Source organism: Lepidochelys kempii, chromosome 3 (genome assembly GCF_965140285.1).
Source record: "Lepidochelys kempii isolate rLepKem1 chromosome 3, rLepKem1.hap1, whole genome shotgun sequence".
Taxonomy (NCBI): domain Eukaryota; kingdom Metazoa; phylum Chordata; order Testudines; family Cheloniidae; genus Lepidochelys; species Lepidochelys kempii.
Window position 1 is genome coordinate 120,386,648 of NC_136382.1, and position 26,658 is coordinate 120,413,305.

General features: G+C 40.2%; 1 protein-coding gene across 9 annotated transcripts in view; it reads left to right on the forward strand.

Moving 5' to 3' along the window:
- Positions 1-26,658, forward strand: part of ZDHHC14 (zDHHC palmitoyltransferase 14) — a 167,990-nt gene that overhangs the window by 129,107 nt on the left and 12,225 nt on the right. For 6 of the 9 annotated variants that reach the window (XM_073337756.2, XM_073337761.2, XM_073337757.2 and 3 more), the window contains 2 exons: positions 490-592; positions 14,740-19,375. In XM_073337756.2, coding sequence (XP_073193857.1) covers positions 490-592; positions 14,740-15,141 — 505 coding nt within the window. In that variant the 3' untranslated portion in view covers positions 15,142-19,375. Of the gene's footprint in view, positions 1-489; positions 593-14,739; positions 19,376-26,658 lie in introns of those variants that run through there. The other 3 variants (XM_073337758.2, XM_073337759.2, XR_012158100.2) reach the window with 2 other exon arrangements.

The window sequence follows — 26,658 nt, forward strand, 5'->3', positions numbered from 1 at the left end:
CCAAGCAGTTAATTGTTTTCAGAAAACAGAATAATGTAATTACTCCTTTGCTTGTACATTGTATTCCTTTTAGTTTGCACCCACACCATCCACACAGAGGAGTTGCAGCACAGCACTTTGGTGCGCCCTGCTGTTCACGCTCCTGTAGTCCAAACTGTGGGGCAGTGTAGACGAGCTGTAAGTCTAGTTTATTTAGAAGTGTACATAGTCTTGTACATAGATATTAGCTGGCAAAACCAAAGTCAGCCTGTAATACACAGCGTGATCACACTACTTTCAGAATTCCAGCAAACAGCTCTTTGTTCAAGTTCTTCACCAGACTGTTCATTTTGTGTTTCTCTCACACTGTTCCCTCTGTTTTTACGTTTGTGTGTTAAAATTTTGCACAAATAATGTAATATTGAAATCTATTTTTATTGGGGGTGGAGAATTATTAATCATAATCTTTCTAACAATCTTGTGTGGGTTTTTTTTATTATTATTCTGTAGTCTAATTGACAGAAGAGGATTTATACAGCCAGATACACCACAGCCAGCAGCACCATCAAATGGCATTACAATGTATGGGGCAACGCAGTCTCAAAGCAACATGGTAGGAACCATCCCATAGTGTTGTTCATCAAGATCCCTGTGAATGTTTCCCTTCTCCGCTTTCATGTGAACTAATCAAGTAATAAACTAACTGGATACAGCTGCCACTCTGATAGGTGGAATTATTCATTATTAACTATACTGCAGTAGGTTTATGCAGTAAGAAATCAAGGTTTTTATCTATATCTATACAATAATGATAGTTTTTACTCATGGACAATAGAAAAATAAGTGGCTTTTTTTCCCCTACACTTGAAATCTATTGGCGATTGAATATACAGTGTCACTTTAACATATCCTGTTGATACCTGCCTTGTTTTGAACTGGACTGTTCAGTTGTCGTGGATTCATCAGTTTTGCAGAACAGAGTATCATTTGGTATTGTATTCTTCTCACATACTCTCTTCCTTTGCCTGTTCAGTGCAGATTTGTCTAGATTGATACATATTTATACAGGACAGGTTAACAAGAGGATATGTTTAAGATGGGGGGTGCATTTTGAGAAAAAGGAGTGGGACTTTGAACTTCTAATGAACAACAGGCAACCTCAGTACCATATTCAAAACTTTAAATATCTTCCAAAAATGTGCCAATGGTTCCTGTTGTGCCCCTTGATGGCAAAGGACCTCACATCAGAAAAGCATGACTTCCAGTGCCAAGAAGAAGAGAATAAGTAGCAAAGATGCCCACTTCTGATCTCTTGTTCTTCCACTATGTAGATTGTGAAGATATGTCAAAGATTCATTAAACGTATGACTCAATGCACTTTTTATTTCCTTGGAGGGAGGGAGGGAGAGAGGGAGATCAATTCGCACCACAGTCTTCTAGCATAATTTCAGTCTTGATTTTTGACTGAAGAAAGAATACACTTCTCATGACTTTGTGAGCTTTACAATCACTTAAAGTTTTATAAAGATTCTGCTATAAGATTTTAGAATTGTTTCCATTTATTGCTGCAAGGATTTAGTGGAATGGTTGTCAGTTTTCTTTATAATGTTAATTTTTTAAAATAAATTTTAATATTTTTTTATAATTTTTAACAAGAAGTACCTAAGTGACTTCAAGTACAATCATGGCATTTATCTTAAGCTTTTTGTCAGATACCTACAAGGCAGGCCATGCTAGGTCTCAGTGCAAGTTCTACTCAAGAATCTTACCTCAAACTCAAATTCTGGAAATATATTGAAATATTTCAGGACACCCTCAGCTAAACTTCCTTGGACTCTGTCAGGATTCTTATATACAGAGACAAATTAGTCACAGTAGGTCTTTGTCATGTTGTTCTGTCACTTTGGAACAAGTATACAGACATAACATGGAGTCTCTTCCAGCAGATCTCTTTGATCATCCCAGTCCATATACATTTAGCCTTTGCTTTCAGCATCAAGTTCTGTTACAACTCTCTACAACAGCAGTTCTCAATCTGTGGGTTGGGACCCCATTTTAATGGGGTCGCTAGGGCTGGCTTAGACTTTCTGAGACCCAGGGCCGAAGCTGAAGTCCAAGACCCACTGCCCAAGGCTGAAGCCCGAGTCCCACTGCCCAGGCTGAAGCCAAAGCCCACTCACTGCCTGGAGCTGAAGCCTTTGGGCTCAGGCTTCAGTCTCCCATTCTGGGGTCATGTAGTAATTTTTGTTGTTAGAAGGGGGTCATGGTGCAATGAAGTTTGAGAACCCCTGTTCTACAACATAGATATGCCCATACTATAGTTTATATGCTTCAAAGCATGTACCTAATTAAATTCACTAATACAGTCATATTTGTGCATCTGGGACCTCTGAAGCTGGTGAAGTCACTGTGACACACAGGCTTTATAAGAACAGAATACTCATCACCTACCAGATATTCATGATCAAATAGCCTGTCAACAGACTGACTCTGCAGTTTTCGTATCTCTGGAAAAGTGGAAAGCTCTTGCAACATTGATCATGAAATGTACTGAGATGATCAAATGTAAAGGGGGAATTGAGTCAGACCAGTGCATGCTGCTGGATAAAGAGTGATGTATATAGGCACACAGTATTATAGCTTTAGGTACTGGAATTAGATCATCAAATGCTCTAAGACTTGCCTTGTGATGGAATGAATTTCAGTGGACCTGAGGTGGGAAAACCCTTGGATGAAGATCAGCCACAGAAGAGAGCATAGTCACTTTGAACCCTTTATGACAACTGTCCAGCCTTCATGCCTGAAAATGACTTCACAGGGGACACTTGGAAGATTGAATAGGACATGTGTTCACATATAGAAATATTTGTAAGAGTCTCTGACATCTTGTCTCTCAAGATGCTGTACCTGCCAGTCCTAGAACTTATAGGCCAAAGACGCACACCTCCACACATTGTATATAAGTTATGGGCAGATTTTCAAATACACAAATGGGAGAAAGGTGCCAGCCCTCAATTGGCTTCCAGTGGGAGTTAAGTGCCTAAGCAACGTTTGAACCTTCAAAAATCTCCCCTGATTTTTGTTGGTCTTTAGCACAAGGTCATATCTCTTACCTATCCAAAATTGTTCATTTTTTATACTTAACATAGTTCAGAAGAGGGTTCTTAACTTCCTTTCTGTAGCCAGTCTGATAGTCTAGTGACAGAGCATATCTTTGTTGCTGCTCACAACTCCTTTTCCAATCTTCCCTCACATTCCTTGCTCTCAGTTGCATGCTTTCCTACCTTCCAATGGACCCTACTTGCGACCTCAGGCTCCTCCTCAGGTGAATCTGGCTTACTTGACAGTGCAAGGGACTGAACTAGATAACCTGTCATTGTCCCTTCTAGTCCTACATTTCTACGATTCTGTGATAGTCCCGTTCCATCTTTAACCTCCATTAAAAAATCGTCCTCATTCATATCCTGGACTTTGGACTCTGCCATGCTACAAGTCTCTTCCCTTCCTGTCACATTCAGTTAGCCTTGCTGCTAGCTCTGAGTCCTTACCAGCTTTTCCATTTCCAGTTAGGATTCCAGCAGCCTGTCTTCAGCTATCTGCCAAGTCCTATCTTTCTCCTAGATACAAGCCCCCCCAGAACCCTCAAATATCCACTCTTTGGTTTTTTCATAGATTCCAAGGCCAAAAGGGAACACTGTGATCAGCTAGTCTGACCTCCTGTATAATACAAGCTGTAGGACTTCCCCAAAATAATTCCTAGAGTATATTTTTGCAGTTGTCTTACAGGCTGCTTTTGCTACAAGGCAGTGACAGCTTGCTTACCTAGCAGCAGTTGCTAAGTAGATAGGGCATGACCTCAACCTCACTATGGAAGCATCAATTTATCGTGAATTTCTGTGATGTTTTTACTGTTGTGTAAGTACTGCTGAACAGCACATAGAACGAGACCTTCTCCATCTGTAACTGACCTTCCCTCTAGTTCTCATTTTTGTTGTAGGATAACTGCTAATGGTGAGCTGTAGCTCACAAAAGCTTGTGCTCAAATAAATTTGTTAGTCTCTAAGGTGCCACAAATACTCCTTTTCTTTTTGCTAATACTATAGTTACCACTAATGACAGCTAGAGGAGATTTTTTTGGGGGTGGTGAAGGCCTATGCCATCTGCAGCATAGCACAGCAAGTGCCGCCCCCACTGCTCCCATTGGCCGGTTTCTGTGGGGGTGGTGCTGGGGAGGGGGCAGCCACACACACACACACCCCGTCAGGGGCTACAGAGACATGCCAGCAGCCAACCACTTCTGGGAGCCAGCAGACAGCCACTTCCCTGCTGCGCTGATGGACTTTTAGCAGCCCGGAGATCGCAATTGACTGACAGAGGTGCCGCGATCGACGGGTTGGTGACCACTGAATTGTATATAATTATGGATTTATTTTTGCAGGGGTCCCTTAGCCCAAGGCCCTGTGCTGTAGCCCCTAAAGCCCCTGCGTTAATCCAGCCCTGCTCAAGACACAGATATTAATAGAATTAGCAAATTTGATAACATTGGAGAAATACATGGAAAGTCTGCCTGGGAGGGTACAGATTTCATTGCACCGGATTTTTGGCACCAACTGTCCTTACTGGCAAAGGCTATGCAGCAGAGAGACTATCTAGAGAAAGACCCTTTGGAGAGACCACCAAAGACATGGCTATATCTTAAATATGAGAGAGCTGCTCTCCACAGAGCTACGGCCAGATGGTCCTGGAGGGACAACCAAGCTGAGAGAAGAAGCTTAGGCTAAGCCATATGCTTGTGGTGGAGTTGTTAGTTTATTTTTTTGAAAAAAGCCCTATCCTAGGACTGGAGGTCATGTTTGGGGACTAGCCCTGCATCTGTGAGCTCAAGTGAGGACATGGTAAGGGCTCAGCCCATTTACATGCAGCCCTAGATCATTGTGCTATTCTACAGTAATTACCAGTGCCATTTTTAAGAGACTATTTGGTGGAAACCTGGATCTAGTATAGCTCATTGTCCCAATATCACTCTAAATTTGTCTTAATTTCAGGGCATTAATTCTAATTAACCCATTGACCCAAAATATTCTTCTCTGTTCTTGAACATTTATGGGCAGGTTTTCTTTATGATCCTCTTTAGTCGCATTTAGCTGCACATTTTGCTCTCTTATGCCCCAATCCTTCAAAGACTTCCTGTGGGCTTAACTTTATGTACCCTGAGTACCACTGAACTCAGTAGGACCAATCATAGCATATAAAGTTAAGCAGTTGAGTTAGTCTTTGTAGAATCAGGCCATAAATCTTTCCACATAAGTCAAGCCCTCCTATCCACTTGCCATTTTTTCCACTGGTCTGTCTCACCTTCTTGTTGTTGGTCATGTTCTCAGAAGTGATCTTAAACACAAAAAAGAAGCTTACAAGAAGTGGAAGATTGGACAGATTACCAGGGAGGAGTATAAAAATATTGCTCAGGCATGCAGGAGTGAAATCAGGAAGGCCAAACTACACCTGGAGTTGCAGCTAGCAAGAGATGTTAAGAGTAACAAGAAGGGTTTCTTCAGGTATGTTAGCAACAAGAAGAAAGTCAAGGAAAGTGTGGGCCCCTTACTGAAAGAGGGAGGCAATCTAGTGACAGAGGATGTGGAAAAAGCTAATGTACTCAATGCTTTTTTTTGCCTCTGTCTTCACGAACAAGGTCAGGTCCCAGACTACTGCACTGGGCAGCACAGCATGGGGAGGAGGTGACCAGCCCTCTGTGGAGAAAGAAGTGGTTCGGGACTATTTAGAAAAGCTAGACGAGCACAAGTCCATGGGGCCGGATGCGCCAATGGCCTGTGATGGGATGTTAGATGGGGTGGGATCTGAGTTACTACAGAGAATTCTTTCCTGCTGGTGAATCTTGCCCATATGCTCAGGGTTTAGCTGATGGCCATATTTGGGGTCAGGAAGGAATTTTCCTCCGGGGCAGATTGGAAGAGGCCCTGGAGGTTTTTCGCCTTCCTCGGTAGCATGGGGCACAGGTCACTTGCTGGAGGATTCTCTGCTCCTTGAAGTCTTTAAACCATGATTTGAGGACTTCAGTGGCTCAGATATAGGTGAGAGGTTTTTCTCAGGAGTGGGTGAGATTCTGTGGCCTGCGTTGTGCAGGAGGTTGGACTAGATGATCATAATGGTCCTTTCTGACCTTAGTATCTATGAATCTAAAGGAGTTGGCGGATGTGATTGCAGAGCCATTGGCCATTATCTTTGAAAACTCATGGTGACCGGGGGAGGTCCCGGACAACTGGAAAAAAGTCTAAAGTAGTGCCCATCTTTAAAAAAGGGAAGGAGGAGGATCCAGGGAACTACAGGCCAGTCAGCCTCACCTCAGTCCCTGGAAAAATCATGGAGCAGGTCCTCAAGGAATCAATTCTGAAGCACTTAGAGGAGAGGAAAGTGATCAGGAACAATCAGCATGGATTCACCAAGGGCAAGTCATGCCTGACTAATCTAATTGCTTTCCATGACGAGAAAGAGGAAAGCAGTGGATGTGTTATTCCTTCACTTTAGCAAAACTTTTGATACGGTCTCCCACAGTATTCTTGCCAGCAAGTTAAAGAAGTATGGTCTGGATGAATGGACTATAAGGTAGATAGCAAGTTGGCTAGATTGTCTGGCTCAATGGGTAGTGATCAATGGCTCAATGTCTAGTTGGCAGCCTGTATCAAGCAGAGTGCCCCAAGGGTCCATCCTGGGGCCGGTTTTGTTCAGTATCTTCATTAATGATCTGGAGGATTACGTGTACTGCACCCTCAGCAAATTTGCAGATGACACTAAACTGGGAGGAGTGGTAGATACACTGGAGGGTAGGGATAAGATACAGAAGGACCTAGACAAATTAGAGGATTGGGCCAAAAGAAATCTGATGAGGTTCAACAAGGACAAGTGCAGAGTCCTGCACTTAGGATGGAAGAATCCTATGCACCGCTACAGACTAGGGACTGAATGGCTCGGCAGCAGTTCTGCAGAAAAGGATGTAGGGGTTACAGTGGACTAGAACTGGATATGAGTCAACAGTGTGCCCTTGTTGCCAAGAAGGCTCATGGCATTTTGGGCTGCATAAGTAGGGGCATTGCTAGCAGATCGAGGGATGTGATCATTCCCCTCTATTCGACATTGGTGAGGCCTCATCTGGAGTACTGTGTCCAGTTTTGGGCCCCACACTACAAGAAGGATGTGGAAAAATTGGAAAGCGTCCAGCAGAGGGCAACAAAATTGATCAGGGGACTGGAACACATGAGTTATGAGGAGAGGCTGATTGGGATTGTTTAGTCTGCGGAAGAGAAGAATGAGGGGGGATTTGATAGCTGCTTTCAACTACCTGAAAGGGGGTTCTAAAGAGGATGGATCTAAACTGTTCTCAGTGGTAGCAGATGACAAAACAAGGAGTAATGTTCTCAAGTTGCAGTGGGGGAGGTTTAGGTTAGATAGTAGGAAAAACTTTTTCACTAAAAGGGTGGTGAAGCACTGGAATGTGTTACCTAGGGAGGTGGTTGAATCTCCTTCCTTTGAGGTTCTTAAGGTCAGGCTTGACAAAGCCCTGGCTGGGATGATTTAATTGGGGATTGGCCCTGCTTTGAGCAGGGGGTTGAACTAGATGACCTCCTGAGTTCCCTTCCACCCCTAATATTCTATAATTCTAAGTGGATGCAAAATTCCAGGGGCAGTCCCACCAAACCATACAGAGAACAGTTATCACTTTTCTGTGCTGTGCTATACTATAATTTAATGATTCTATCTATGGAACACAATCTCATTGGCCTGTTTCTGCCATGATTCAGTGGTGACTCATCTAATATTCTCTACACTATGACTTCTGTGTCTCCCTCATTATTTCTTTCCAGGTTGAATTAAAATTGACTGTTTCAGAATATTTTCCCCACTGGCTTGCATCTTTCCAGGCAGAATCTCATTTTAATTCCAGCTCCCATCTTTTAATATTTCTAGGATGCTTTGTTTTATATCTTCATTTTTCACAGCATTTTCTTGTTCAGTATCATTTGTGAATTTAATGTGGTGTTTGCCCTCTTCAAGGTCTTATCACTGAAGATTTTAAGTTTAACTCAAAGACCAATCTCAATGGCAATCCACTACACTCCTCCTTCCAATGCAATACAGTACCTTTTATAACTATCCTTATTTGTGATCCATCATCCTATTTACAATCTGTTTTTATATTTAAGGGCATTTGCAATAATTTTGCCATTGAGATTTTGTGTAGCTGTCCATTGAATGATTTACTTCAATCTTGATAATTACATCTGCATTCTCTTCATTCACTGATTTTGCAGTCCTCTCAAAGCACTGAGACAGAGATTGTTTGGTGTAATTTGTTCTTCACAAACTGGAGGGTTATTTTCTAGATGTTTACAAAGTTTTTTCTCTCAATATTTCCATTATTTGACTAGGGTCTGAAATTAGATTTACCAGATGGTAATTACCAGGATCACACTATCCTTTTCTGAAGATTGGTACCACATTTGATTTCCCAATCACGACCCTCTGCCTCATACATCCCTAGCACCCCATCCCTTTTCCAAAATAATTTTCAGTAGTTTGGTAAATTCATGAGCTAACTCCTTAATACCCTATTTTTACAAGGTCTTCATTACTTCACAATTGTCCAAATACCCTCTCTCTTGTTTAAAGAGTTGGGTTTTTTTGGTATCGTTTTTTTTTCCTTTTTTTTTTTTAAGCAAGGACTGCAGTATCTCAGCCATTATGGAATCGTCTATGACCCTCTCCTCATTTATTCCTACTTTCTATTTAGTTCTTTTTTCCTCTTATCGGTCTGTGAAAGCTCTTATTCCCCTTACTCCTTGTGCCTACCATTAAGTCAATCTGCATTTCTCTTGTATTTATCTTTTCCTTACAAGCCTGAATTGATTCTTTGTATTCTGATTTGATTTCTAATACAGGATATTTTTACCCTCAGTTCTTTTGGCAGTCCATTATAAAGCAACATTTAATACTTTTCATTCTGTGAGCGCACACACACACACACACACACACACCCCGCCACCTCCCAGAGGAATTGTAGTTTGTTGTTAAGAATGGTATCTCTTAGGATTCTCCACCTTGTTACCAACTGGTAAATCTTAATATTTCCACCCTTTACATCATGCTTGGTCCATTTCTTAATTTCCTTAACTTCCTTTTTTTAAATCTAACATTTGTGCTATCGCATCGTAGGCATCTGTTCCTTAGTACCTTGGTAGTTTACAGTCATTGGTGCCAAGTTCCCGATTATTCTCAGTCCTCCATTTCTTCCCTTTCTGCAAGATGTAGAGCCTCTGGCTGGAGTCATAACGCTGCCCTCCACAAATCCTAGGAATCGTTTTCATACATATACATCTGAAGAGTAACAAACAGGTTATCCTCTGGGTAAGGATATTCATAAAAGGACTATCTTATGTTTTTTAGCACTTCGAGGTTTGATCCATGAAATTTTAATTCTCATTCTCCATGTGATCTGTAGCAATGTACTTTCTCCTTTGCTTTTCATTCCTTCCATCATTGCAGTTATTAGTATTAGTAAATATTTCTATTAGGATAGCACCTAAAGGCCCCAGTTGGGATTGGTGCCCCACTGCACTGGACACTGCACAAACACAATTCCTTCCATTCTCACCAAGTATATCATCATCCTATCCTTCACTGTCAAAAGATAGCTTGCTGGCATTGTGTACATTGATATACAGTTTCACCTTCCATCCCTCCATCTTTCACATATAGATTGTGCCCATCTAAACTGACATGCCAGTTACGTGTTTCATCTCACTAGGTTTCAGGTATGCCCACTAAGTCATAACTCCATCATTCAGCTCAACCAATCCTCCTCTTAACCATTTATTATTATTTGTGTTTTATTTGTAGCTCGTTAGAGAACTCCGTTGTGCAGCCTTTTCCTAAGTACTTCAAGAATTGTAACATTTTTAAAGATATTGCTATTAGAGAATTTTAGCTATGAAGTTAATTTTGCATTTAAAACTAATAGAATTGCTGCTGGTGGTATTAGTGTGAGAGCTATATTAATATGAACAAGAGCTCTAATAATATATATTGTGTGGGGTAAAATCAAATTTTCTTCAGAAAACCTGTGTGCATACACTTCTTTGTATGAATTATTTGTAAAATAAAGTAAAGAATTAGCTTTTTCACATTGTCTAGTTTGTACGTGGCTGTTGGTGTGAAAATAAATATCAAAATGACAAATTTCCATATAGATATATTTATATAATATACACAATCGAACTTCTGTACTTACAAGCACTTGATCCCGTATTTTTTAGGCTCAGTCAGCTGCTCCAGTAAAAAGGGGGAAGCTGTGTACAGCAAACAAAATCAGATGATAGAATCTAGAGGAAAAAGGAGCCAAGGGGCTTAACTCCAATCTTTTTGAACAATTGAGCTATAAATAGTTTGATACCCCATTGTTGGCTTTTTAGGGGGGTTTTTAATCTAAAATTTTAATATTGAAAACTTCAGTGGAATATCTTTGAGGGCACTTCCTACTAACATTTCCCCCCCTGTATTTTGTGTCACCCAGGAAACATATCATGTAATCAGGGAACACCTTCAGATTATCTTCGTAGACAAATCTCTTTTTGATAGCTTGTGTATATCACAAATTGAAGAGTGTTATACTTGCATAAAAATGCCATAGATTTGAGAGATTCATTTCATGAATATGCCTCTTATAATATAAATCCCGCTATAATCCATTCTCAAAACAAATTTAAAACCTAGTATGTCCCAAGATTTGCCTGTTTAAGATTGTGGAAAGCTGTTTATTGTTATATTTTACATAAAAAGTTGCATATTTGATCACAGTTCATGAAATGCAGAATATTGTAAACCTAAAAAGAAGCTGTGTAAGGAAATGGTGCATCTGAACAACAAAAAAGCACTAGAGATTGTCACTGATCTGTTCCAGCTGTTCTCTTTTCTTTAGTTGAACCACACAAGTAATGTGTTGCTATCACAAGTTAACACTGTATAAATCATTAATAATTATTGTACTGTATATATGAACTGGCATAACTACACATTTGGTAGGAAATCATCTTAACAGAGTAAGAAGTGAGAAATATGTTGTTCTTTAATAATCTTTTATATATAGCACCAACAATGAGCAAGGTGACTTACAAACCATGTAAAAAGGCATAGTGCCTGCCATGAAGAGTTTGAAATCTAGGGTAGTAGACAGTATGCAAACTCCAGGAGGCAACAAAACACCGTGTGAATGAATAGTGAAGTACAGCATGTATCTTGTTAGATTCATTCCCCCCCCTCCCACCCAATAATTTTTGTGAATGCTCCTCCGAAGGGAAGACGGTGGTGTGTAGACTTGTTGGAAGGAGTGTTTTTAAAAGAGGACTTGTAATAGCAATTGATAAAAGGCAGGGGAGGAATTACTAGGGAAATATGAACAACTATGAGTCAGTTGGTCCAGATGATATGCTTCTTAGAGTATTAAGGATTTAGCTCACGAATTTACCAAACTACTGAAAATTATTTTGGAGAAGGGATGGAGTGCTGGGGATGTATCAGGTAGAGAGTAGTGGTCAGGAAATGAGATGTGGAAAAGGGGAGGACTCATAGAAGTGGAGAAAAAGAGGAATGCTCTTTTATACACATTAAACTCTGATAAATGTATGGTTTCCTTTTTAATGGAGCTTTATCAAGCTTCTTTCTCAGTATCTTTGAGATGTTGGTTCAGTTACAATGAATTAGAATTCAATGAATTAGAATTCAATTAAAATTATTTAATACAGACCATTACATAACTCTAAGTAAATTGCCTTCATGCTATTTAAATTGTGTACTTATGGTGCTGGAACACATTGGGCAATGATCTGCTTTTGAAGATAAATGCTGAAACATCACTAAGGCAATAAATCAGCTGCTAAAATTATTTCTTATGAGTATGCTCTGGTGGTTATAGCCTTTGTTGTGTAAGACTATAGCGTTTGACTAGTACTTCTCAGAGAAGATGGAATTTGTCGTCTCCTTGGAAGGATTAGAATGCTGACCCCATTTTTGTAGGGCATTCCTAATAAGGTTGATGCAGGGGCTATAGTTTAGTTAATTACTTGGGATGGAGTGAAATAGCCATTTATTAGTCAAGAATGGGTCTTCACAATGAATAGCCAATCAAGGACTTGATCCTGCAAGGTGCTGAACACCCTGCCCCTTCCCAGCAAAGCACTGAAGTATGTGCTCAGCTTTAAGCTTTTAAAGTCATATGGGACTACTTACATCAGGGATCTCAAACTCAAATCACCACAAGGGCCACATGAGGACTAGTACATTGGCCCAAGGGCCGCATCACTGACACCTTTTCATACAAAGATACAAAAGCGCCCCCGGCCCCGCCCCCACTCCTCCCCTTCCATGAGGCCCTGCCCCTGCCCCGCCTCTTCCCACCCTTTCCCCATCCCAATCCCTTCCCCAAAGTCTGCACCCCAACTCCCCTCCCTCCCAGCCCTATTCCAACCCCTTCCCCAAATCCCTGCCCCAGCCCCGCTTGTCCTCCATCTCCTCTCCTGAGCACGCCACGTTCCTGCTCCTCCCCCCATGGAAAGTCCTAAGCACCGCCAAACAGCTGTTTAGTGGTGGGAAGCGCAGGAGTGTGGACGTGGCGCGCTCGAGGGGGCAGAGGCAGAGGGGAGGAAGCGGGGGGCAGGGGAGCTATGGCGGGCCGTGGGAAATAACTCCACAGGCCGCATGTTTGAGACCCCTGACTTACATGCTTCGGTGCTTTGCTAGATCCAGGCCTGAATGCTCACCACCAAGCCTTGAATAAGAGAATTGTATGAAAGAAAAGAATGTATTTGAAACTCAATGTATACATCATTCTGGAAGATGAAACTGCATAAGGAGTGTACAAACTACATTGTGGGTGAAAGTTTCAGAAGTGCCCAAGTCCCACTAAAAGGAAATGGGAGTTAGGCTCCTAAACCATTTAGAGTATCTTATCATTTGTGCCCTATGTATTGGGATTTTATGGTCATTATGCACTATATTTTATTGTAGCTTCTGTGGAGCCATTTCGCCTGGTGGGGGATCTGAGTGGTGCACCAATGCCCAAGACCACGGCAGTGGCAAGCAATTGATTAAGAATATGCCTACACTACAGCCTATGTTGGCAAAACTTATGTCACTCAAGGGTGTGAGTAGGGTGCTGGGCTGCACCTTAATTTCCCCTGATTGGGGCAATAGTAGGTTCACTTTAACAGCCTGGGAGCAGCAGGGGAAGACAGAGGAGAAGCCAATACACACTAATAAAATAGCATGTTCTCTTTAATAAGGCATAAGGGTAGGAGCAATTACAACAAATGGTTCATAAGACTCTCACCTCAGGACCCTGGTTCAGAGCTCTCAGACATAATACCACGTATCTGAGTCTGATTAGACCAGTGTCCTGGAGACAGAGAAATCACCACCAACTACAGCATACCTGGCTTCTGCTCCCCTGTGTCTCTCTCAGCTGCCTCTTCATGTTTAGATAGCTCAATCCTAGGGTGGGCAGGGCCTCCTTGGTTACCCCTAGGCTGTAGACTCCAGCCTTCTCCCTTAAAGAGCAGTTACCTCAAAACTGATGCCTTGGTATAGATTTTTTTGAAGAAGTGATGATATCTTTGCCAATCAATGGTTTGCCCATGAACATGTTTCAATTTTTAGTTAGTTGGACATATTACAGTATTGCGGTTAACAACTCGGCCACCTTGGGGATTGACTCACTAATTTTTGCAAATACTGTCCTTGTAAATATGATTTTAGGTCAAATTAATTCCTGGTGAAATTCTACTGGCTTAAATGGAGTTACAGCTGTGTGAATTTGATCGATTATGTTTAAAAAATCTTGGATGCTTGCCAGAAAACAAATGTTTAATCAGCTATGTTTTGATCCTCCATACTGTCAAGATTAAACAAATGAATAAGCAGCATAAAAAACCATGGAAGTGAACTTTTCTATCAAGTCCATGTGATCAAGCTGCAGGTTGATAATTGTTTTGTACATATCTCCTGGCTGAAGAATATTAACAGCTTAAACAATCTGGGAAGCAAAATCTTGGGCAATGAGACTGTATTACTAGATGAATTTTTACAAAACTGGCTGCATTCAAAGGGATGTTTGCCCTGAAAAAGCTCTTCTGTAGCCCAGTAATTCTCAGGTTACGTGAAGCCTGATAAAATAAATAGAAAGGAGACAAACCTAGTGCTCTAAAACTCAAAAAGATATTTGCGATATGGCTTAAGATTTTTTCTGAATTCCTAGCCATCCTAGAGTAAAAGTTGCTGTGTTAAAATTGTCCAGCTGCCTGCTGAAATGCTTTTTGGAGTCAGTGACATTTGAGCTGCCACTTTTGTCCAAATATGCAGCGAACCAAGCAAAACCTGATCATTAGGCATTTCCAAGATTTTCAAGTAAGAATAAGTAATAACCAACTAAGTTAAAGTTGTTTAGAAAGTACTTCTTTAGAGTCAGCTGAAGTCCCTGACTCTCATACACTGTAATGTTTATCATAGTCTACTCTGACTTTCGTCCCAGAATGCAGCTGGTTTAGTTATGCATGCTCTTCTATTGTCAGCAGTCTAACCCTGGAATGATACTAATGACTCTCTTCTTTCTTCTCACATTCCATTTTTTTCCATACCTCTTCTGTCCACATCCTCCCATTTCTGTTTTGTTTGCCCTGTATGGGTTTTGACCTCCTTCAGTGTGATCAAGATCAGTGCATTCAGAGCACTAAATTCGTTTTACAGGCTGCTGCCACACCACTACTACAGAGTGAACCCAGCATAACTAGTGAAGAGCTACCTTTACCAGGAAAGACCACTATCGGCCCTCCTTGTGCCACGCTAACTCTAGGGCAGCCGACACCACCATCCTCCATGCCAAATCTCACATCAGAAACCGGTTTGACAGACATGATACCGTTAAAAGAGGAACATGAAGGTCATCAGTTTCTCACTCCTGAGGAAGCTCCATCACCTCCTGGTATGCTGCCAGCAGGGAGCCCTATAACACACAGCCATACCATGCACATCCTGAGCCTAGCTAGCCAAGATTCATTGCATGAAGACTCAGTGCGTGGTCTTGTGAAGCTTAGCTCAGTTTGACCAATTTTTATTGATGATATTGTACCATATCATAGTGGTTGTACAAATGTATACCCAACAGGAAAGACTTTACAGTACCACCGTAAGACTCCAACATGCCTATATAATGAAAACTTTCCCATGTAATGGAGTTTGCTAAATGGACGAATTATTTTTTCAAAGGAACTATGGCATTCTTTTGACTGGATTGTTAATGGTTCTGCTTTGATGGTGACTGCTTCTATTTTTTAAATAAAACCAGGAAAGGTCAGTAATCCTGTTAACTGAAGATGTGGGTCCAGCAACTTGTAATTCTACCTGTAGGATGGCCTATGTTACAATATAAAAAAGATAAGTTTTTGGATGTAAGTGTTACATTATGCATTTTATGCTCTTGTAATACACACTTGTTAAGGCTTACCACACTTGTGGCCAGAATGATCTGCACTTACATGTTATGCTACTAATATTTGAAATAGAAAATAACCATTCCATTTGTTAATACAAAAAATGACTGCAGATGTGGATTTGCATGCCACGCTAAGGTATGTGTTACAGTGGTGTTGGTATTAAAAGAGAGTGCTGCTTTTTTATTTGTGAGTTTCAAAGTGCTGTTTCATTTAAAGATGGTGCAATAGATTAACCAATGGACAACGTTATTTTTTTCAATTTATTAAATTTTATTTTAAATTAATCAGTAGTGCCTAAAATATGGAGGCTACTGATTTTTATCATGCTACATATCATTTAACCTTCTATTTAATTGTTTAGAATAAGGTATTGTGTTGTGCCATACCACAGATTCTTCCATTCCCTTGTGTGATAAGATTACCTGCGGACATCCAATAAAATTACATCCTGTTTCTTTGAATATGCGTACAGTTATCCTTATACAGTTTACTGGAAAAGAAAAGTCCCATTTGGATGACTTAGTCTATCAGGGGGTTATGTTTTTGACTTTGATGTATTTGCATAATGAGCCCAGCCGCCACAGGGAAAATCTAAACATGAATTGTTTTGCTTTAGTATTATGTATAGCTTTGTATAGGCTGTCTGTTTTGGTAATACCGTGTTTCTACAGCAAACCTGTGTATTAAGTACAGATACTTAATATCTGCTTAGGACCTAAACTCCTGGATGTTAGGCTTCAGAAGGAAGAGAAAAGTCAATGGAGTGAACCTGAACAAACAAGCGATACACTGTAGCTGCTGTCCAGTCATAAGTTTTCATCTGTATATTTTCATCCATTATTTAAAATGGAAATATTTATATTACAAAGTTATTCTATGCTTCAGTTTGTGATTCAGGAAAATAAGAGTTATGGTTTGTGGAAAATATCTCCACTCAGGGACAATTGAAGAGGACCCTGTGCATAAGCTGAGAGAACTCAAACGTTGTAATTTACTGTATCTGAATTATTTTTCAGATTCTAGAACCCTCAATAATCTCTTCTCAGGATAAATTAAATGCAGAGAGTCTTTCCATCAAGCTCAAGATATTATTTTAACTGCAAATTGCTATTATGTAAAATGTTTCCTTGATCGATCAAGAAGCATGACATTCCTGCAGCATTGAAACATGGTCATTCACGGATGTCAAGTGAAAAAAAAATGCCATATTTTTAAAAAAGAGCACAATAAGCCTCTTGGAATACAGCCATTTATGCTATTGAAATGTCAGATGACATGCTGACAAGAGCCCTCAGACTTTGAGGTTTTGTAACCAATTTTATTTCTCTAAATGGTGATATCACCTTTCACCTAGTTGTAGGTATAGAAAATATAGAAGGAAAACTTTGATAACATCAACTGATTTCTTGGGTTCCATTTCACAGTTGGTTATGGATGGACTAGATGACCTTTTGAAGTCCCTTCCTGCCCTAAATTGCAATGAGTCTATGCATGCTCCATCATTAATAGTGATGGTGAGTCATTAAAATGTTTGCAAGCTTTCACATAAGGGGATATAGCTTCTCAGTTTCTTTTCCTATTCAGTCTCGCAAGGTTGCTCAGAAATTCTTTTTCAGATGTTCTCTCTCTTTTTGGGTATGTCCTTTCCAAAGAAGAACTCCCTTTGTGCTGGATTCCAATCCACAGCTAGACAGTCAGGTACTATGGAGATGGGGCTGACAGAAAACTTAGCGAGGTGCATATCCATGAGTTTCCACCAGCCTAACAGCACTAGCTCTGGTAGTGGGAAGGAGAGTGTATTACTTATGGCTGGGATTTTCAAAGGAGCCTAAGGGAATTAAGTGCTCAAAGCACATTGAATGTCAGAGTGATTTGAGGGCACCCAAATAATTATAATAATCCAACACAGTGTACTCTCACCTCTCAGAAACACCGAAGTTTGTGTTCTTAACCTAGCCTATGATGAATGCTTATTACAAAACCACTGCACTGTTTGTATTCTTTTAGAGCTGAGAACAAAAACGGATGTTTCATCTCAAGACTATTTTGGATGAGCAAGTTTGGGATGAAGCAATCATAGCACCTTGTCACATTTTATTTGCTTTGGTTAGTGTTATCAGCCTTCCCTGACATAAGCACTAAAATTTTGCTCGTGAAAAAAAGGGGGAAAAAATTATCCTTTGCTCATAGTACTGAACAGTAAGTGAAATATTTCTGTTTTTGTTAGTAGAAGGGAAAGTTGTTTGAATTCAGTTGCCACTAGGGGAAATTACTGTATAACCTTACAGAAACAATACTTGATTGGATAAGTGAATCTGTAGCTAAGTGGGTCTTAATATTTTATTAATTCTACAGATATCAGTGTACCAAGGATTGATTATCCACTATGTGAAAGAACAAGTAAGATAAATATTTTACTGTGGTCTTTAAACTTCACAGCTATTGAGCTAACTCTGAGGATCACCTTTATTTATAAATTCATCTGCTTGCAATTTCACAGGAATACCCAAGGCATCCCATGCTTACAGAAAACTCCATTTGGTGGCAACATTTGTATGTCCTTGCCAGTAGCAAGTAGTGGAGGCAGAAACACATCAACTGTGTGTCTGTGATATGGTTTATAGTGACATTCTTACGTAAGAGAAAGGGATATTGTACAGGGTTTTATGTTGTTCCCCAACTGAAACACACTGATCGCTCTTCACATTTCAATGTTTAAAATGATAGACCATCACTTTTAGAACCTTTTGCTTTTTCAGTGCTGGAGAGGGAAATAGAAAGTCTGACAACAGAACTGAAGTACTGTGAATACCCATTTTAGAGCCATTTATTCATTCAGATTCCGGTGATATGCCATATTTTTTTTGCCCTTTGTTTATAATCTTTCAAGATTGTATTTAAGAATGATAAATAAAATAGTGTATTGTTACCATTACCTTGTTTTTATTTACAGGTTTTCATATCACCTTAATTTGAATCTATTCTCCTTTCCTTCCCCACCCCAGAGTTTTTGTTATGGTGGTATCTCTGGTTGACACTATTGACTTGTGAGGACATCTGCTGGAAAATACCGGAACTGAATTAATTGTTTCTATAGTTACAGTTCTTGATTAACAGATTAAAATCAGTGTCTCCATCGTCAGAATGACTGAAATTCCTGTGTAGGGCAACTCTTCCGTCTTTCTTTTCCCCAGCAGCAACTGCTTTCCATCATGTGAGCTCCCTCAGATGGAATTCACATACACATATGGCACCGTTCAGCAAAATAACTAACCATCCCTTGTTCTGCAGGATTCTTAGCTTTGATTGTATTTTGTTTGCATTGCAGAGCACAAGGTACCAGAGCACAAGGTACCTGATAATCCAGGGTCACATTGCTGTATTTGTTTCTCTTTGAATATTTTGCTTTCTCCTTTGTTGTTCTTTTCCTTAAACAGTTAGTACATTATGTTGAATTAATCTTATAAAAAGTTTGAATGTTCTTCATACTGGTACCTTCTGATTTGTATAAATGCAGAATCTAAATGGAAGTTGATGTTTACAGAAAAGTAAATGTATGTTTTTACTAAAAGTACCTATAAATGTGTAGAAGTTCACTATGCTGGTTAATCTGGCAGAAATTTTTTCCCCTTTCCTTGTTTTTTTAATAGTTTTTCCCCTCTAGGTGGGTATACAGTACAAGACTGTGTACGATGAAATGCAATTCTTCATAAATAAGATCTGTTTTTAAAAGGCTCCTTTTTCTTGTTTTCTCAAAGACCTCTCTATTTTTAAAGTAATTTTATATTACTAATGATTAAACAGTAATGTTGTTCTCATTGTAATAAATGTCAGAGATGATTGCATTTTGTAAATCAGTGAATCCTTGATCAACTTGCGCATTGTACATGTTACTAATAATACAGGCAAGATATATTTTCAAATCCAAGTGATTACTATGTTAATTAAGCCATTAAAAATTGTGTAGAGAGAAGATTAGATTCTTTGCAGCTGGTCTTAGTAGATTAATGGGTCAGGCAAATTGCAATTATTTTCAGATCTCATAAACTTCAGGAATTACATGCAGCATGATTTGTAAGGCAGATGACCAACTTGTGATGCTACAAAGATTTTTCCCTACATAAATCTTGGCATTTACAATAGATGCATTATACAATATTTGAGGCTTTAAATGAATAATTGTCTTAATTGTTCTTGACACCACATTAGTAACTGCAGGAGCAGCATAGTAGTAACCAGTAACAAGGAGCTACTGAAAGCTGCACTTCTGATCTGTCAATGTATTTAGGCTCTAAAATTAACACAACTTCAATGTTGCATGTAGGAAAGTGTGTTCCTCATTCTTCTAGTTTTTAGTGTGGGAGGGAACTACTACGGTGATAGTAATGGGGGGGGGGGGGCACGGAGCAACCTCTACAAGATCTAGATCCTGAACAGAAATATGTTTATCCATAAGACCCACACTGAGTGTCAGTTTTTAACATCAGTTATTGAACAACTGATTTTTTTTAAAAAGTGGAAAGAACATATTTCTGTCTTTCCTCCAACTTCAGATATAGTTGGGCCTTAAATATGAATGAACCTAAGTACATTTAGGTTCTACATATGCAGGTATAAACCATCTATAGGCGGAATATCCCAGTTTTCAAGGTCCATCTTGTGTTCTGTCTCAGCTTTTGGTTGCTCCTTTGGCTGCCTGAAGGAGAATTCGGCCAGCTAAGATTTTGCAATTGACAGCAGGATCACTGAGTACATGTGCACCTCAAGGACTACCACCAGACCAGTCACATGTTGCCAGTGAACCCACCCGACAATATCTTGAGCCCGCACAAAACAAAATCAATATGGAATCTGATTAATTCTGACTCTGTGTTGCAAGTGGAAAGCCTTCCTCTGATTTGGTTGCATTTCTCCCTCCTGTCCTACATCGGATAGGAACAGAAGCTTGCAGAAGGGCATGAAGGGATGAGATGGAGCCTATTTCTGGGGTGAAGCAGGGAGGGAAAACAATGGACCAAGGGGATGATTGAGAAAAGAGTGAATGTAGCAGAGAGAAGACTGAATGAATGGCAAAAGGAAGGAGAAAGCAAGGGTAGGAAGGAGGGAGAAGAGAAGAGTGAAATGAAGGCTGGAGACAGAAAGATGGAATGAACAGGGAAGAAAGCGAAGAAGAGTAAAAGGAGGCAAAGCCTAGAAAACAGAATATGAAGCTTCAGGAGACGGTGAGTACGAAGGTATTGCAATACTAAAGTGAATCAATAATGTGGAAACAACTATAAATAGAGAAAAAAGAAGAGGAAGAAATAAGGTCAGACTTGGAGCAGAGGACACATGAGAGGAGAGAGAAAGGAGTACCAAAATACTCCCATTAGGACAACCCTGATCTGCATATTAATTGAGAAATAAATGAGAATAAAGGAGTATGTAAAGGAATATGTAAAGGAGAACAGGTAAAATCCTAGCCCCGTTGAAGTCAGAGAGGTTTGCCATTGACTTTAATACAGCCAGGATTTCATCCCATGATTTTAAGACAGTAGCTATAGGTCTGATGTTTTATATTTCATATCATTAATGGCTGTTACATTGGCATAATGGGGTTCTGTGTTTGCTTCTCAATTTCTTCTAGATGCGATTTGCTCCCTTGGTAAGGAAAAAGGTTTTCTTAAGTACCATTCTTACAAACTTAACCTAGGACCTGAAATTCAAGCTTAGTTCCTCTGGCTTGTGCATAATCATGAGTAAAGAGTCTACAGATGGGATTTACTTAACTGTTCTATTGATGGTGCACAAACCAGAATAGAATATGGGTCACTCTGTTCACTTTGCTGTAGAAACAGAAGTAAAATTCACAATGTACTTAGTTAACCCACAGGTAAGGTTTCCCAGTGGTAACTTTTGCCATTCCAAAAGGTTGAGTTCAGCTTCACTCAAGCCTCTCCTCTGAAAACCAGGAAATACAGTTAAGGTATATGCCAATACAACCTTACCTCTGACCCCTTGAAGCTGGCAATAGCCACTAGGGATTATCTTCATGCCCTCCATTTGCATTCACTGAGTTAGATCTAGCTTTGTGGAATGGAGAGTGCATTAGTTGAAGCAGCTTGGCAGAGTTTTCACTGTGGTATGAAAAGTTCTGAGGGAACCCTGCCCATGTGGAGTAGGGGAGTCTGAGCCAATTATCTTGCTCTGACTTTCCTACCTCCCCCTCGTGTGTGTGAGCAAAAGAAATAAGTTCAGGTGTACCTTGAGAGATCCAGTATGTCTCATTTTGGTGCTAAGTTCTGCAGGTTTTGTCAAATGGTGCACTCGGGTCTTTCTATGGGGTTTGTCAGCCATGAGGTGGGATATGAGAGTGGTCTGTGGGTTTAATGATAGGTAAGTGGAAAGTGTTGTTAAATGCCATCCTCTGTGTAAAGTTGCAGGTGCTGTAAAGGGTGGTACAATTTAGCAAATGTGGTGGTGTCTCTGGGCTAGGCTAAGTGTTTGAGGATTAGGCCAGGTGTAGGTAGCTCCTGTTCATACACCTCACCTAACACAAGTTTTGCCTTAGCAAAGAGCTCATGTTAGACTGTGTCCTACAGGGGTCATATGCCTATTTCCTGAATGTACTGCACTAAAAGGCAGCATGTGTGTTATAAATGTTTGGGGGCATCACTGTATTTCATTTTCAGAGGTTTGAATGTAGCTGAACTTGATGTTCTGGAAGGACACGAGATACCCCTGTGCAATCTTGACTCTACATTGCATAGTTTTTTATGGATTAATGTCCTAGTTTTTGAGCAGAAAGAGTAATGGTATTTGTAGAAGACAATGTTAACTGAGGCAGCTGTAGTTATCACCTGGGTTTGAAGTTGAGGTGCAACTGTGAATAGGTAATTATAAAGGATGCTACGTGATTCTTAACTGGTCATCCCCCCTGCAGTGACGATTATGGTTGTGCTTTGAGATTTTTGAAAGGCGGAGTTGCTGACAGGGCCAAGTGCGAAAAGATAGTCATGGTCCATTTCACAATGTTGAACTGTGAGCTAAACCTCCCCTTCTGGTCCTATGAAGGCATTAGCACTTAGAAAGCGATTAGCAGTTTAAAAGTAGTTCCTTGCTCTCTGTCACACTCTGCTGCTGTATGCATATTACAGACAGAAGCTTAATAGCAGGTCATGTGTTTCCTTGCTGATGTAGGCAGAGATGTACACCCATCTGGGCCCTTCGCTCCCACAATGGCCACGATCTCCAGCAGGGTCTTTTCCCTAATACTGGCTAGCCCTCTTAGATTCCAGTACACACATGGAAGGTCAGGGAGAGGGGCTCACACCCTCACCCCAGATCTCAGCATATATGTGGGGACGGGGAGAGTGGCTCAGACACCCCAGATCCTGGCATACAGACAGATCTGGCACAGATCCTAACACGCATCTCTATATATCTGCCCACCCTAATCCGCAGCCCTAAACCCCTCTCCCCGCATTCTTCCAGTCCCCACGCCCCAGCACTGCTTCAACACCCCTTAGATTCCCCCCTCCCTGCTTCAATCCCCCCATATGCCCTAGTTTGGCACCAAAAACCTTATAAGAATCTAAAACTCTTGTGAGCACTTCATGGTAGGGGGCTGAGTATCAGGAACCTGTTGACCACCTTCATCCAATGACACTTGGTTCCATTGTTCAGGAAAGACAATTACGTTATCTTTTGTCTTGCCTGTAGTTAATCAGAGCTGGCACTCTGCTATAATAATCCCCCTGGTGAAAAAGTAGCAACATGCCTAGCAGTCATTCTCACCTATCTGCACAGAACGTTTGTAATTTATTATCTTTTTAATCTAAAATTTATTATCTTTCAGAAAACAGAGCCCCTTCAAAATTAGCAGTACAAATTAGGGATGTAAAATACTAAATGCTGCTCGGGGGTGGGGTCTAACGGTTAGGGTGGGTTAACCTCAAAAAACAACAGTTACAAAAGGTAGGAAACCATTTGGGGTTTTTTTAGGGTACCATTGGGAGGCTCTGATCCCAAGCCTGTGTGTAACAAGTTGCAGTATTGGGACCTAACTGAGGAATGGTTTATTCAAACCTAGAAACTTGAGGCAATTAGTGTATTTCCTCTTCCAATGTCCTGAGTTTTTCCATTTACTTCAATGGCAGCAGAAGTATGCAGCAAGTGTATCCTAAGATTTGTTTTCTGCAAGCTCTAACTGAAGAGTCTAGGACTGGTCAGTAATCAGAGCATAGATATAAAATGTCTTTTGGGGGAAAAAATTCTGTTCTCAGTGACTGTAGGGAAACTGAGTGATCAGCTGAATCTGTGTTAAGGAAAACAGGAAATATTAGTCACTGTTCTGGATTTCATCTTACCCTGTATGAGCATTACCATATTCTTACAAAATAATACTTGGCTGTTTTGTAGCTACAAGCAAAAAAAATGCTGAGGCAAATAGCCTCTTGAAATGAATCTCCAAATAGGCCCTGTAAGTATTTTAATATATTTATAGCAAGCAATGGTAAAGAACGTGCACTATAAAATGAAATAATCTTTCCTTTTTAAGATGACTCTTATAACTTGCAATGAATTTTAAAAATCTAAGTGCATGTACTTTAACTTTGTATGAAACCAAAGCTTTGTGTTTGTCTCAGGACTCTAAAGAATTTTTGCCAAGATATTTTCCTGGCAGAAATTCCATGTGGGTCAGAGGACATGAACAAACCTTGACCAAACATAGGCAAATCTCATTAACTGAAGGAGTTTGTTAAAAAAGTATTCAGTATTTTTTATCAGGACAAGTTTTATAATGGCAAGTTGTACCATGCCTGAATAATATTGATCATGAAAAGATGTAGGTTATTTTTAATTTTCTAATAACTATCATCCTGCAACATCTCTGTGTGATCTGAATGTTTTTCTTGTGTCCTTTTTGGCTTGTGTATGTCGACATTAGTATCTCTGGCCTAAGGGGTGCTGTTGAGATATACATTCCCAGATTAAGAGCTTGTTTACATTTAAAATGCTACAGTGGCGCAGCTGCAGCTGTGTTGCTGTAATGCTTCAGTGTAGTTAATCCAACTCCCCAGTTGGTGGTTGCTAGGTTTAAAGAAGAAGAAGAATTCTTCTGTTGACCTAGCGCTGTCTACTCAGGGACTTAGGTTGGCTTAACTATGCCACTCAGAGGTGTGGATTTTTCACACCCTGAGTGACATAGTTATGCCGACCTAATTTTCTAGTGTAGATCAGGCCTAAGGTTCTGTAAGTGGAATTTAATTTAATCAGTAATTGTGTTAGTGATGCATGAGCAAAAACAGAATGCAGGTAGCTCTCCCTTAGCTGGGTTGGCTTTGTGGGGCTAAGAGGAGTAAAGAGTAATAAAATCTTATTTTTGTCACTAAAGTAAAATGACTGAATTCACAGTCAGAGGAGATCTGTTGTATTCAGAGATTCTTTTTTGACAGTCACTTTTCTGACCCCAGTCACATTTGTTTCCTGCATTTAAAGGTCAGTCACCTCCACTGCTACAGTCAAAGTGTCTTCATCTTTGTCTTCTAAGACTTGCACACAGTACTAGAAACCAATTTTAGGTCAAAGCTAGAAGATGGAGGAGTAAATCCAGGCCCCTTTTCCTCACTTGTGAGACCTTACACCACCATGTTCTCACCTATTTGTCTGGACAAATCATTCTGTGGTCCAGTCTATTGTGTTTGCTTCTTCTCTTAGTCCTTCCTTAAAGTACATCACTTCCAAGGGGTCTATAACCCCCAGCACTTTTCTCCACCCTCTCTGTCTTTACCTCCCAGTCTCCTCCCTCCTGAACAACAGAAAATCATAATTATTAAACTCAGGTTTTTTTTAAATTGCTCATCCAGCAAGATGCACAGTTACCTTGACTCATTTTCTCTGGTTTTGCATTACTTCTTATTCTCTTTACCTTTGTTTTTACACTGTCTAATTAAATTGAAAACTCTTTGGGTTGGGAGCTTTTCCTCTTATTGGTCTATAGAATGCCTTATATTGTTAGTTATATACAATCATAATAATAATAGAGGCAATGCATGTTGACAAATATTGCAGAGGAATCTACAACTATCTATTGTTGCTCCAAACCAGTAAGGACTACCACATTTTAGTGTAAATCCCTGACCTATTGACTCAAGAGAATAGTAATGGTAATGACATTGCTCTGACAATGTGACAGCGTTAACAGGTCCTGGGATGTCATTTCCAGACAGTGCTTGTTGTTTATATTATTTAATGTTAATCTAGATACAACTTTTTAAAAAACACTCACCTCTATACAAGTTCTAGATGCCCTGACAATTCTCCTCCTTTGGTGAATAGTGAATAATGGAGAGTTTAGGACGCTCTCCAGTCCAAATATAAACCTGCCTCTGAAAAATTACTTGGCCTGTGCCAATTGATTTGTATTGATACTGCCTGATCTTTTACAATCTGCTAATGGATGTGAAGGCAAGCCAAACCTGGAAGAAACCAGAGTAGGTGGGCATGCAGGAGGGGAAATAGTATCAGCCTCCCCCAGTCCTGCAGAAGCCCTAACCCCTCCCCAAGTCCACAGGCCTTTGTGCTCTGTAGCTCTGGGGGACATGATACTTAGTGGACGGTATCTGCTGTGTCATTTCCTCTCCCCTCGCCTTCCAGGGTTTGCCCCATGGAAGATAAGGCTGATGCTGTATGCATTATCCTCCATGCTGCTGTCCTCCACGCAGTATACACCTTGGCAATATGGGGAGTTCTGCAGCAACTGGAAGGAGTGGGACTTTGCAGCAAAGAACCTCTGTGTTAATGTCCTGGTCCTCCATTCATGTTCTGATCTATGGAGATTTCTCACAGATTTGGGGGAAACCTGTCAATTAGTTGAGTGTCCTCATCTGAAATACTGTGTGCAGTTCTGGTCTCCCATGTTTAAGAAAGATTTTTTTTTTTTTGTCTCTACACACAACACAAACACTGTAACTATACTACACAGTTACATATATATGCAAATATAGTATATTTGTATAAAAATAATAATCATTATTAATGGTTTACAGTCCCAAAAGAGAGGAAAATCACTGCCCTTAATATCTGAGGTTATAGTTAAACTGTCCCAATTAAGTTTTTCTGTTCTACACAATCCTGTTAGAAGCAA